Source organism: Callospermophilus lateralis, chromosome X (assembly GCF_048772815.1).
Source record: "Callospermophilus lateralis isolate mCalLat2 chromosome X, mCalLat2.hap1, whole genome shotgun sequence".
Taxonomy (NCBI): domain Eukaryota; kingdom Metazoa; phylum Chordata; class Mammalia; order Rodentia; family Sciuridae; genus Callospermophilus; species Callospermophilus lateralis.
Window position 1 is genome coordinate 113,810,660 of NC_135325.1, and position 14,186 is coordinate 113,824,845.

A 14,186-nucleotide genomic window follows, 5' to 3' on the forward strand; every position below is an offset into this window, starting at 1 on the left:
TACCAATTTTAAATTATTTTGTTAATGGGAAGGTATTATTTTAAATAAAATATTCTAAAATGTTTCTCATTAAAATAAAGCTTATCTTTAATCATAATTCACTACCCTACATTTGTTCAAAGTTCATTGGTCACAGAGCTATGTCCAGGGTCCATCCTCAATTATCAATCTACCTTGAAGTTACTCTCACCCCTATCCAACTGCACAGATACATTATGAATGGACTGATTGCCCTTGGACAGCTGCAAGTCAAAAACCTTACCACAACTAACATAATGGGAAAACATTTGGTGGCACCATCGTCCCATCTGCCTTAAACTTCCTTTGTTTTAACATAATTTTATTGGTTTCCCCATTTTTCCTTACAGAGATCTCTTTAGAAAGGTAGGTTAAATTTTACCTAGGTGAGATGTTTCCTTTAAAACCCAGAAGTTCAAAATTAATAAACTATCTAGAAAAATCTAATAGGTTATTTTTTCCTTTTAATTTTGTTTCTGAAATTATAAGGAGACATACAGACTTGGTTTTGGTTTTGCCCAAACAAAACAGAAGATGAGTGGTCAGCTATGAGGATAAGTTGAACTACTGTACTGATCAAGATTATCCATAATATCTTCTTAGTGACTAAGGAAAATAGATTTAGGAAAAGATACCAGCTCAAGTAAAATATGTATCAGACAGAATCTAATAAGAAAAATTTTAAAGACAAATGCTTCCATTTACTCTGTTTTGACACAATTACACTTTTTCCTGTTCATATTTTACCTTAAACAAAGAAAGGTAGTCATATATTGGTAACATGCAAATCACCAACTGATAAAACTAGAGAAAAAAAACATTTTTAGGTTCCAAGAAAAAAATTTTAATTTCTTTTATATTCTATTTTGTGGGCAAAACCCTTGCAGCAAAACTAACATGATACCAAGTCCCCCATCAATGTGTTTAACACGTATAAGTCTATTTAAGATCGAAACTTAAGCACACTTGGTGTGCTTAAAAACTTGTATCCAACCATGAAAGATAAAAGTATTCTGGAAAATCACAGCCTTTGAGATAGAAGTCCCCTGTTTTTCTCCTTTGCTAGCAAAGCAATAAACCATCTTTTCCCTGTTTCTCAATTTAAAAAAAGTATTCTGTGAAGCAGAATTTTAGGAGTTTAATATATTAGGTATTAAGGTTAATTTATAAGGGGAAAAAGGAACTATGAAAGTACAGGAAGCAGTATAAAGCATGAAAAGAGTATCTAAAGCAACTGGTAGTAGGGTGCGATAAGGATGACAGGAGATAATGAGCTGAAACAGTATGAAATTTCCACATTTCTTTGCAGTCATCTAGAGACCTTTCACACCAGCTCAATTAGCAGCATGTCAAAGAGGCCAATGGATAAAGGCCCATCTTAACAGCCACAACATTAGGATTCAATTTCTTTATTACCATTATTATTAAAATGATAAATTGTACTCTCCAATATTTCCAAAGTGCTTTCTTGGGGAATTTTGTTCAGAAAGCTGACATTCTTGTTTTTCCTGTGTTCTACTCAGAAAGAGCTCACTACACAATGAAATATTTCTTCCTATTTGTGCAGAAGTCCCATGTTAGGCATGGTTATGTTCCTAGATCCATTCCCATTTGACCATTCTTCCCATGTTTGGCAGGCAAAGTCAATCCTCTTTCTTCTGGCTGTAGTGGTTTACATGAGAACATATTAAATAAGGACGTGTGGAAATATCAAGTGATATTGGCTAGAAGGTCCAGGTGTATTTGAATAATTTACAGATAGGCAATGACTATGGTTACTTAGAACAACTTTGTGAAATACCAAAAATCCTTAACTTTAAACTACCTTTGAAGTGTTATCTTGCTGTTTCACTGTTCAAAGCTCAATGGTAGTTCCATCATACACTGTCAGTAGCAGTACGGTTATGCAGCTTTGTCACTTTATATGCTAAAGAAAAGCTCTATGGCTCTTAAAAATGGGATTCTGGGACAAAAATTAACCTCACTGCTAAAACTTCAGCTGAAGGTTATGTCCTGAACTATAATCCTTGGGTTAGCTACTTTTGAAGATATAATTCTTTTTTTAAAAAATATTTATTTTTCAGTTTTCAGTGGACACAACATCTTTATTTTTTATTTTATGTGGTGCTGAGGATCTAAGCTATCACCCCGAGCATGCCAGGCGAGTGCGTTACCACTTGAGCCACATCCCCAGCCTGAAGATATAATTCTTTATAATGCAAACATCATGACAGATCTTGGCAGTGTTGGAGGCTGCCATTTTTTTATGGAGGCTTCAAAACTTGAATAACTCAGTTTTGTTATAAAAAGTCATATAACTGATTCTCCTATTCTGTTTTATACCTGCTTCCTGAAAAGAGTTCAATAAGAATGTCCTTTATAACTTGACTAGAGTGAGAGCCTTGTTTGATTCATTCCAGAATTACTAGCATCTACTACAGGAGCTAACTCACAGTGGGCCCTCAGGCAATGTATGCTGAATTGAATGGAATTCAACATAAGGCTTATTCTAAACTGTTAAATATAAATGGCTTAGCCTCTTTCTCAAATGCCATAGAGACATTTTCACTATCCATTTCTAAGTCCCGTTATTTATTTATTTATTTATTTTTTTTTTCATCTTCCATACATTTGATTCAAATGAGTTATGCATTTCCATTTTTACCCCAAATACAGATTGCAGAATCACATCAGTTACACATTCACAATGTTTACATAATACCATATTAGTGACTGTTGTATTCTGCTGACTTTCCTATCCCCTACTATCCCCCCTCCCCTCCCCTCTCATCTTCCCTCTCTACCTCATCTGTTGTTGTTCCGTTCTCTCCCTTCCCCCCCTTTCCCCTCACAACCTTGTATATGTGATTTCGTATAAAAATGAGGGTTTCCTTCCGTTTTTAAAGCAGCTTCCAAGAGCCACATGTGGATAGCTTTGGCACCCCAATTTCCATAAGCATTTCTGGATGTGTACCCAGGGTGCCTAATGATTGAAGTCAGGGCTACCTTCTACTCTAGATAAGGACACAAATCCCATTACAGAGCCTATCAGGATATGAAGAAGACCCAGTATAAGAGAATCTTTTGCCTCCCTTTAAAATGGAGCCAATGCCTTAGCAAGGAATACTGAACAAAGTAGGAAGCCTCTCAAAAATGTTAGACTCTTGATCACTAAGCATAAAGACTAATACATTTTAGGGAAAGTAAGATACCCATTTTCCTTTATTTAGAAGTTGGCCTCTCCTTTTTTGATATGGTCAAACAGATGTGACTTATCAGAATCTCTGTGGCTGCCATGATTCAGTTGGCCTTTATGCATTCATAGGCAATACAATGCTCTTGCATTTTCTCATGAAAAAAGAGGCAGCACTGCTGAGTGCCCACAACTATTTTGCCTCATACGCAACTCTCAAAATCCCACAGAGTCTGAAAAACCATTTAGCCTTTCAGACATAGGATATAAAGAGAGATGTTCATCAGTAGGTGGTTCAACAAATGTTGATTCGTTCAGTGAGCATATGAATGAGTGAATGAGTGAATGAATGAATGAATGAATGAAAATGATTATGGAAAATTTCCTGGTTCTTCTAACACATTAGCATGCCAAGCTGTAGCACAGATACTAGAATTCCTCCGATCATGGATATAACCCATGGTAAATTTGATCTTAAATACTTGGCAACATTGTATGCTGCTAAATAAAAAGGGCTGCAGTCCCAGAATTTCATACTTTCAACAGAAGTTTGGAATCTGCTGTTTGCATGGAAAGAAAATGCTCTAAGTCTTTATCTGTGATTTCTTAGTAGCATCCCTCCAATGGCTTATATAGATATCACCTCCAGCCAGTATCTAATTTTTTAAAAAAAGAAGACCTAAGTAAGAGGATAAGATGATATGTTAAAAAATATTTGATTTCAGAGATTTTGTACCATCTTTAGAACATGAAGCTGGATGTGAGCCATTATTTAACATAGCTCCATTATCCCAAATAAGAAAAACTTCTAGAAGTACCCCCAAAAGTATATTATCAAATAAGGATAATGAAAGAGCAACTCAGAGATCCTCCTTTACAAATTCTTCATTATACAAATAGGCACTAAACCATTACTGCATTTTTTATTTGGCTTCATGCAAATTGCCACTTACACCAGTCTGGGAGGAACCTGTTGTATTGACCTGTTCAATTGATATTAAGGTATAATCAGATAATGAGAAAACCACTTTTCCATCCTAAAACTAAAAGCCAGGCTGGAGGGAGTTAGCTAGAGGGCTATTGGAAGGATTAAAGAGTGAAGTAACATAGTCTTATCTAGACTAACATTACTGTGTCCAGTTTCAACCTATAAGGCATACAAAATGAGGGAGTTCAGGGCAATTCTGACCACCTAACTATACAGACTGGCCTTAAATAGAAAGAATCAGTGTAGAATATGCCACTGACAGTTCCCTTTTAATTGGGGCTGACCCTGACTTGTTACATGAAGTTCCTCTTTTGTACTTCTAACCAATGAAGATTTTCCCACTGTATTAATTTTAGATCTTCATATCTACCTAATGTCAACCACTGAATTCTGTCAACAATAATGCTCCATGATCTATCAGTTTCGTGGCCTGGTTGGCAAATTTGATCAAATACCTTAGGTAGTTATAGCTTAGAATATTTCCTGAAAATACTGTGTTGAGGAGCTATAAGACCTAGGTGATGTCAACATAACAGAAACAGGGTTTTATTATAGCAAAGCTAGCATTGGCAGAAATATGACATATTTGGTCAAAATCTACCAGAGGTTTTATTTGCTAGGCTAATCTATCCTTTTCACCTTAAAGGCCTTTTTAAAAATGTTCAAAAGATATCAGATAATGTGACAGAATAAAATAATTTCTCATTCCCAATAGGAAATTTGCAATTTAATAGGAAAAAAATAAAAACACACTCATAAAACAATCTTGAATTTTTATAAGTGTGTTTGGAAGGATAAGGATGTAGAAACCATATCCAGGGAATTTTCTTTGGTTTAAGTATACTGCTGGAAAGACAGGGCTAGAAGCAACACAGAGATTAAGCAGCACTATAATTAAAGGAAGGGGAAAGGTTTAAAAGAGGCAAATTGGGATTATCAACTTAAAAAAATCTGCAAACAACCCACAGGGAAATTTCTAAAGTTAAAGCTGAAATGTTGGTGTGGAAATTCCTGGTGGGAAAATTCTTGGATAAATAAAAATGAAACCATGTTTTCCTTTTTAAATTCCATATGGAGCATATGAGATACTCCATATGGATTGCTAAAGGTCACATAGAACACTATTAAGGAATCTACTTACCACCTGCATTGGATAACGAAGTTTTTACTATACTTTTTATGCAGAAGAGGAAATTAAGTGATGAACCTGCAAGGAGGGGTTTAACATGCTGTAACTAATGCAATTCTCTAAATACAGTTTTTAGTTCATGGCAGATATTGAAGCCCCTTCCAAAAATTAGGTTAAATTTTAAACAGTTCTTACCCTGGCACTTCTTCTTTTTACATTCTTTAATACTATCAGGAGAATTTCAGGGAAAAGGCTGATAAATATTAGAAGAATTATGGCCAGCCAAGTGGATACAGAAGATAGCATTTGAGCAAATACGAAATACATTCTCTGTTGTTTGAGGAAAGGCCTGGAGTGGAAAGAAAATACATAATGGAAAAACAAATGAGTTCCTGTCAAGAGAAAACAGAAGTTTAATTGAAACTGTCTTTTGTATTTAAAAGAAATCTTCCTTATACACATTAATAAAAGAAATTTCTCTAGAATGTCCCCAAAGTGGTAAACATATTTCATTTACCAAATGTTTGGAAAGAAAAGGAATGAGAATCAAAGGGAAAAAATAATAAAATTCATCTGACTTGAAAACAATCAGGCAATCAACTATAAAGCTGCCAACTGGTGAATATTTATGTGCATTAGAAAATGCTTGAGCTTCAAAAATATTCAAGAGAAATGATAGTTAATTTTTATCCTAATAGGCATTTTATTTCCTCAGCTGTCTTGTTAATGAGAATGCATTTATGTTCCTCATTTAGTGCTCTTCATTTAGAAGTTTAAAAGACATTTTTATACCACTCCCCTTGAAAATCCTATGTAAATACAAAAAGGATTGTAAAGCTTACAGTCTCTCACAAATGAGAGTAATCTGTCATTATCATCTGCAAATGTACATTGGGCAAAAGGTTTCTAGACAGTAAAATACCACTAATAGGTCAGTAAGCCTTGAAATCCAGAAATCCAGAGGACCCTTCATTCTGAAGTTAGACTTCATTCCAATTCATTCACTGAACTGTTAAGTGGCCATTAAGAAGCCCGGTCTCCCTTCTCCTGTCTAGAGCTGAGCCATAGAGAACCTCAACAGGCTAACTTAATTTTGTTCTAATTTGAGGGGGAGGAAGAGGCTCCTTAAGATCAGAATGCACATCATATACTATCTTCGGATTAGGAGCTCTAGGTAGATAACCAGTTGATCCCATTTACTAGATCACAGATTATATACCGTCTGTGCTGAAGGTAAATTGGTTTCTTATTTAAAAACTTACATTTGTGCTCCCTTATACATCACAGTAGAAATCAAGCTTGTGGCTCTACATATATAAGGACTAGATTGTGGAATAAAAGTTGGTAGATTAGTGAGGTAGAGAAATTCCTGAGGCCTAAATTGGCCTAAGAGGCTAAACAGGCTTTCTAGGAAAATTCTATCATACAGAAAAAAGACTGTTGCAAAACACCACCCTACTCTTAATTCTACAAAGTGGCCTGAATTAAAATTTTAGGTAATTAAGTGAGCCATACCAAAGGTCCAACAGAGCTAGCCATAGGGTATTCCTTTGCAACATACCCCCCGATACTCTGATTAATATTTCTAGATTTTTTTTCTACTTTGATGTTATCTGTGGGGCTTTGCAGGAAGGATTGGATTTGGGGTTCAGAAATCATCATTCTTACTGCATAACCCCAAAGATGGTATCTCAGTGCTTCAGGGTAAAACATGTCCAGGGACATTAACTGCAATTAACATTCAGCTGAAGTTTTGCATAATTTCATACAGTAGCATAATATGGCTAGCTCTGTAAAAGGACAACATTGCAGGCAACAAAATATACATTTGTTCCTCCTTTATTCATGGGGAAGAAGTCCTAAGACCCCCTGTAGATGCCAGAAACCACAGATACAACCAAACTCTCTCTTTCTACATATTATTTTTTCCTAGAATGAATGCCTATGATTAAGTTTAATGTATAAAGTAGGCACAGTAAAAGATTAACAATAATAAAATAAAATAATCATAACAATATACTGTAATAAAAGTGCCAGTATCATTATTCTTGTGTTTTGGGGTCATTATTAAATAAGTAAGGGTTACTTGAATACAAGCATTATATTACCATTTCTTGTGGAAATTTTGCATAATTTTCAGATGTTGATTATACAATTCATAGAATTATGATACTCTAGGCAGATCTACAATAGCATATTGCCTTTGCTTAATCAGCTTTGATTCATTTGTATATTAAAGAAAACAGACTTTCTTCAGTTTTGATGCTCTCAATCATTACCTATAGAGGTGCCAAATATATATACTTTCTGAAGCTTATACTTTCTTAAGTGATTAGGTTGTTCATATTTTCATTTCTTAAGGCTTTTATAAGAAAAGCTTTTCAAAACAGAGTTTAATTAATCCTCAAGGAATATAAACATAGTCTTCACATCTCTGTAATAAAAATGTTTTATATGTATATAAGATTTTGCACAAAGCCGTCAAAATATGTAATCTTGGAATCTCATCCCATGGCTTACTCCAGCTTTGCTCCTTGTTGCTGGCATCCTTATCAGAAGAAGCCATTGATTAATGGAAACAAATCTGATATTTAAAAAACAAATTATGGGCCTTGGGGAGTAAGGAATGGAGATATAAACACAACTTATTTTCATTCCTTATCCCTCCCCTTATCACAAGTTATGGGTCTATCACTGGACTCATCTGAGGTAGGATACACTCTATTTATCTCTGTCCTATAGAGTACTAAGCACAAAATGGATTCTGAATAAACACCTTCTGAACTAGGATGAACTAAATGAATTTTGAGGCTAAGCTGTAGAGTCTGCCTACCCCTATCCCAAAATAGTGAGATGATGATTAAGATATAACTGAGTATTAAGTGGAATACATCCTATACTCTTGAGCACATATGTTATGACATGAATGACAGGTATAGAGTCAGCACTCATATCTATGGGTTCTGAATCTGGCTTCAAACAACTTTGGATCAAAAATATCTGAAAAATAATGTTTGTCTATACTGAACATATGCAGACTTTTTCCTGACATTATTCCCTAAACCATATAGTCTAACAACTATTTACATAGCATTTTCACAGTATTAGGTACTATAAGTCATCTAGAGATGATATAAAGTATATAGGAAGAGATAAATAGGTTATAGGCAAATACTGTGCTATTTTAAATATATAAGGGACTTGAGCATCTGAGGATTTTTGTATACACAGGGAGATCCTGGTACCAAACCTCCACAGATACTGAGGGACAACTATACACTTTAAACAGAAAATAGGGTACAGATGGATTAACAGTATATAAGGCCAAATTATCAGGCAGAAAATTCAGAGGATTTCTACTGGAGATCACATGGGAGGTCTTGGTAGAAATTAGTTTCACTTCAAAGATTTGGACAGGGGCTACCAAAGGGAAGTCCTTTTTGAGTGACTATGAACTCCATAGACTTGGATTTGAAATTTTACCTGAAATTAGTAGCATTACAAACTGTAAGTAACCTCTATTCCATTAATATTAAAGACTTGCTATCATATATAATCAAAACCTTAATAAAAGTATAATGTTTACATAATATACATATAGTTATTTATATACTGCTCACAGTTGTATAGCTGCTTACCAAATAATTCCTCCCCAGAAGAATGAGAAAAATACATAAAAGGCTAAAGAACCCCAAATCACAAAGTGATTTATCCATGTCCAGAATCGAGTATCCAAGGCGAGCTGAAAAGATGGAGCACAAGGGATTTTATGATGAGTACAAATTATACCAGGCAATAAACAATGATATCTGATAACCTGCACACAATATGATAGCTATGACAAAATCTAGCTTTGGATAGAGATTTAAGAGAAAGTTAAACTAAAAGAATAGAATGCAAGCCTTTCAAAGAACTAAGGTGAGACAGTTGAACACTATACTAACACCTCTCAATTCTACACTGTAAGCACAGAGGTGTGGTCAAGTCATATAGCGGTGGGGCTGCAGATGCCTCAGAATTGTGCAATGGGTGAGAAATAAAGTAATGGTAGTATCCAGGAAGCTGGAGCCCCAAGTCTTCAGGTAGCAGTGGTAAGGGAAATTAATGAGAAAAGGAGGCCTAGTTGGTAGAGACAGGTATGCTATAAAGCAACAGGAGTGGGAAGGGGCTACTAGGAAGGGGAGACATATTATATAAGGAGTTGTGAAAGCTCAAACAACAGAGTTGTCATTAAATGTAAAGACAACTAGCTGTATGCATTTTACATCATGTAGCAATGGATCATGGGCCTAATGATATTGCATGCCTTTCCAATTGTAAAACCTGTATCTATTCCATTAAATTAACAGAATGTTCAGTTGCTTTGGATTTTAAGTTCTTCATGTTTTTGTGAGGAATGATTGTTTTCAGATTGTAGTATCTAAGGTTTTCAAATATGATCTAAAAACAAAATATGTTCTGGTCTGCTTGCTTAAAACTTCTGGTTCATATATCCAGAGCATTTATTTCTTGTAGAGGAGGTGGTGTTTCCACTTTGTTACTTGCTGTGACACCATGGCCCTCATCCCTCTGTTACAGTTTCTCGTTTGTACACAGGATGTTGATAACATTGTTAAGGCAGTCTCATCTTGAATTCCTACCCTTTCACACTGCTAGAGAAAATGTCACAATAGTATTCATCCAAAGGAAGAGGAAACGGATATCTTTTGAGTTACACACGAAAGATGCTGCAGTAAGGTTGACTTTAACTATGAAGGGTGCTGGGAAGCCCTGAGGCCATATTCAAGGTGGGGGTGGGGAGTTGATTTAAAATCATGATCCTGTGAAGCATAACAACAAATAACAACCAATATTTGTTAAAATGAGCACACTCAATGTGTCAGATGTCATTCTAAATGCTTTAAATGCATTTATTAGTTGACTCCTAAGAAAGGAAGGTGCTACTTTTGACTCCATTTTACAGAAGAGGACACTGAAGCACAGTAGTGAAGTTACTTGCCCAAGGACACAAAGCTATTAAGCAGCCAAACTGAGATAAATTTTAACATTTCTTTTTAAAGTCAAAAATCTGAGAGAAGTGATAAGCAATGTAAACATGTTAGCTATATTGGGTATGAAAAATGAATCAGGATAAAAATTTAGACAAAATGACTAGAGAGGTCCTATGACAATTATACTTCTTGATGTTGGTTCTGACCACTGGACATGTTCACTTTAAGGTATTTGTTCTTGGACCCTATATAAAGTGTTTATTATTAGAATGATCAAAATAATTAAGTGTTCAACTATAACAGAGTTTCTACTCATAAGCTTCATGGTTGCATGTAAATACCAATGATTTTGCCCAAATTAACCTTCTTATATGTAATCTTATCTGCTATCTGCTATATGTACTTATGCACTTTTATCAATAACATGGATAAATTTCAGTGGTGAATACGTTTTGTAAAATTTCTTTACTACTAAACCCTTTTTATACATACCATGCTCATAGACACCTATTTAAGTGTTTTAAATATTCAAATTCTTCTTAGGCCAGGGGTTCTTAAACAAAAGTCTCAAATACTTAACATAAAAATATACACACATATACTCAGAAAATCACAGCCTGTTTATATGCCACTAATCATAATGTCTTAAAAACAGCAATTAAGAAACAGATTTTCAACATAAAACAAAATATAGAGGATAGATAATACACTAGAAAAATGGATGACAAATATATAGAAATGCCCAAATCCTCAGCATCATGTACTTTTTAGTAAGCATTCAAAAGGCTGAATAACAAGCAGCAACAAAAATAAAGATCAGGAGACAAAAATGATATTAGAATTAGACCAGACCTTATTACAAAAATGGTCTTAATGTACTTGAATAAGTAAAAATCTAACCTTCAGAGTTACAGTGAATACTAAGACTGTAAAGACAATAGTCCCAAAAGTCCAGTTTCCGTATACCTGAAAAAGATTAAATAATTATGTGTACCATAAATATACAAGCTTGTTTTAAAAAATTAAAAAGTCAACTTTAATCCTGCATGTATCTGACACAGATTTTTATATGAATTTTGTTTAAGAAAACAACTCATCAATAAGATCAAGTCACAATGCTGGATTTTTTTGTGCCCTAAATTTTCATGAACAGGTATAACACTGTGGCCGTTAGGGTTTATTTCCATTATTCAATGCAGCATGAAACATGGAACTCACTGGTTTGAGAGACAGAGAGAGAGAGAGAGAGAGAGAGGGAACAAACCTATTCCATTAACAGTGATATCCATCAAAACAAGTCATTTAGATGACTTATATCTCTAAAGAGTTTGATATCAGCCTTTCTTATCTATAAAGAGTTTGATATTGGCCTTTCTTATAATATCACTAAAGCTCTCACATTAGCAATAATTTGCAGACAAATGGACTCACATTTTTTTAAATTAGTAATTTTTGGGTTATAAATACTAGAGCTTGTCAGCATATGCACATTAAAGAAAAGCAAATACCACTATAAATCCAAACGATGGCAATGAATGGCACATATGCTTACCAAATGCTGTCAAGATCTGAATGCGTAACATTAAAACAGAAAATGAGATGTAAAAGGTTTTTAAAAAAATAAAAACAAAACCTTAAGTTTAATCGAAGCAAAAAATGGATTCAATCAAATCATACATGGATGTTAATGTTTAGTTGCTGATAGCAGTTCTTACCATTTTTGTAATTTTAACACTTAGAAGGATGGTAACATACACAGTAAAACCTTTACATTGGACTTTGTGAACTCAAAATGGATAATGAATCAGAAAGAGGCTGAGTTGATGCTTCTTATGTCATTTTCTGGGCAAATGAATCATGTCAACAGGCCTGGAGAATGGAAAGTATGTGCCTAATTTGGAGCAAATTCTTTTTTTGGTGAGGGTGAGGGGAGAATACTGGGGATGAACCCAGGGGTGCTTACTACTGAGCTACATACCTAGCCCTTTGTATTATTATTTGTTCTAAAAACGAGACAGGGCCTCACTAAGTTGCTGAGGCTGGTTTCGATCCTCCTGCCTTAGCCTCCCAAGCCACTGGGATTATAGGCATGTACCACTGTGTCCAGTGGGAGTAAATTCTTCTTAAGCAGTAGTCATCTATATATAATTTATGCGCCAAAGAAAAGTGAAAGTCACAGAATCAGTCGTAAAGCTGAAGGGACCTGAGAAATCACAAAACTGATTTGTTCTTATTGACGGGCAAAGTTTACTTGGAAAGCTGATGTAACTTTACTAAGATTTAGCAGGACACTTTCCTTGGCAAGGGCTACATGTATCTACTCTAAAGCAGATCTGCATTTCCCCAACAATTACTTTAGAATTAATAATTTTCATGGATTCATACTAAATTGATTTCTGCTAGTCTAAACTAGAGAGGATTTGCCTAATTTCAAAGTATGATACAAATTCACTGAGTCCATCACTTTTGTAATAGATGTTAATTGTGTAGGTTCCAGACACAGTTATTATACTCTGTAAATTATTTTTGAACCTTACCTTTTGCTTTGCATTATGATTATAAAGAATGATCAAAAGGGGCTGGGGTTGTGGTTCAGTGGTAGAGCTCTCGCCTAGCACATGCAAGGAGCTGGGTTTTATCCTCAGCACCACATAAAAATAAATAAATAAATAAAGAGGTATTGTGTCCAACAACAACAACAACAACAACAACAACAACAACATGACCATAAAAGAGGAATACCAGAAATGGGAAAGAACAACATAGTAAAAGCAGCATGCAAGGCAGTATGCTCAGTTTCCCACTCTGTAGCTGCCATGAAAAAGGCATCCTCTGTCCCCCACAAGTAATTCTCTCCTAGAGTACAGCCAGGGCAAAATCATTCTAATGCAGCTGCTGACTGATATAGTCATTTGTGAAGAAGGCACTGGCAGGACCAGTGTAGCCTTTCTGGGAGAACACTAGGCTCCCAATTAGAAGGAAAGAACGGAAAGAAAAGAACTCTCTCTCTTCACTGCTTGGTGCAACACTCCATAGATATTGCAGCTATTCCCTTCAAATCCAAACTTGGAAGGCCACAAGTGGGGCTTTGTTTTAAAACCCTTCTCATATCAAAGTGCAGAGGTCCAAAGTCTGAAGTTCCAAGAACTCTGTTCACCTAACAAAAATCATAGCCAAGTTAAGCTTCTAGAGGGTTTGTACATAAGCTCTCTAGTTAGCACAAAAAGTGATTTCTTATTGTAACACTTCCATTACTTTAAAGACATTGTGAAAATAAATAAATATTGTATTTTGAGAAAAATAGTTTTCAAAATGATTATAGCAAGAGTATAAAGACAGAACCAATGCCTAAGGAAAAAAGAAAAGCCATGCTTATAATACTTAAAGATGTAATGACATTTCTTTTTACCTTTCCATTATCTTCTAGGGATGCAGTCTGAAAAAGAAAGTAAGTCCCAAAGAAGAACACTGTCCCTTCAAAGGCAGCCAGAAATGTCCAATACAAGAAGGGAACCAACTGTAGCATAGCATTACCAGAAATTTTCCTATTGAGAAATGGGGGGAAAAACAGGTTAATCAATCTCTGTAGGTTGTTTGTTTAAAGATGAAGTGAAACACCAAAGGTGGGCACAGGATTTGATCCTTTTATAATGAAGAGAGCTACCCCAATGGATTAAAAGTTTTTTGGTAAATACCCAGACTAAGCTGAAGGTTGATCTTCATGTAATCACTCCCTGACAACTAGACACTACAGTAAACTGTCAAAGTGCTTCTACAATTCTGGCTGCCAACAACAATAACATCATCAATAATAATTACCTCACATTTAATGATTTATTTATTATGTGCTAAGAACTGGGTTAAATG

General features: G+C 35.0%; 1 protein-coding gene across 5 annotated transcripts in view; it reads right to left on the minus strand.

Annotated features, from left to right (window-relative positions):
* The window catches only part of Atp11c (ATPase phospholipid transporting 11C (ATP11C blood group)), a 190,687-nt gene that overhangs the window by 6,227 nt on the left and 170,274 nt on the right, over positions 1 to 14,186 (minus strand). For all 5 annotated transcript variants that reach the window (XM_077106638.1, XM_077106641.1, XM_077106640.1 and 2 more), the window contains 4 exons: positions 13,729 to 13,864; positions 11,220 to 11,285; positions 8,967 to 9,070; positions 5,524 to 5,677 (listed from right to left, as the gene is read on the minus strand). In XM_077106638.1, coding sequence (XP_076962753.1) covers positions 5,524 to 5,677; positions 8,967 to 9,070; positions 11,220 to 11,285; positions 13,729 to 13,864 — 460 coding nt within the window. The remainder of the gene's footprint in view (positions 1 to 5,523; positions 5,678 to 8,966; positions 9,071 to 11,219; positions 11,286 to 13,728; positions 13,865 to 14,186) is intronic.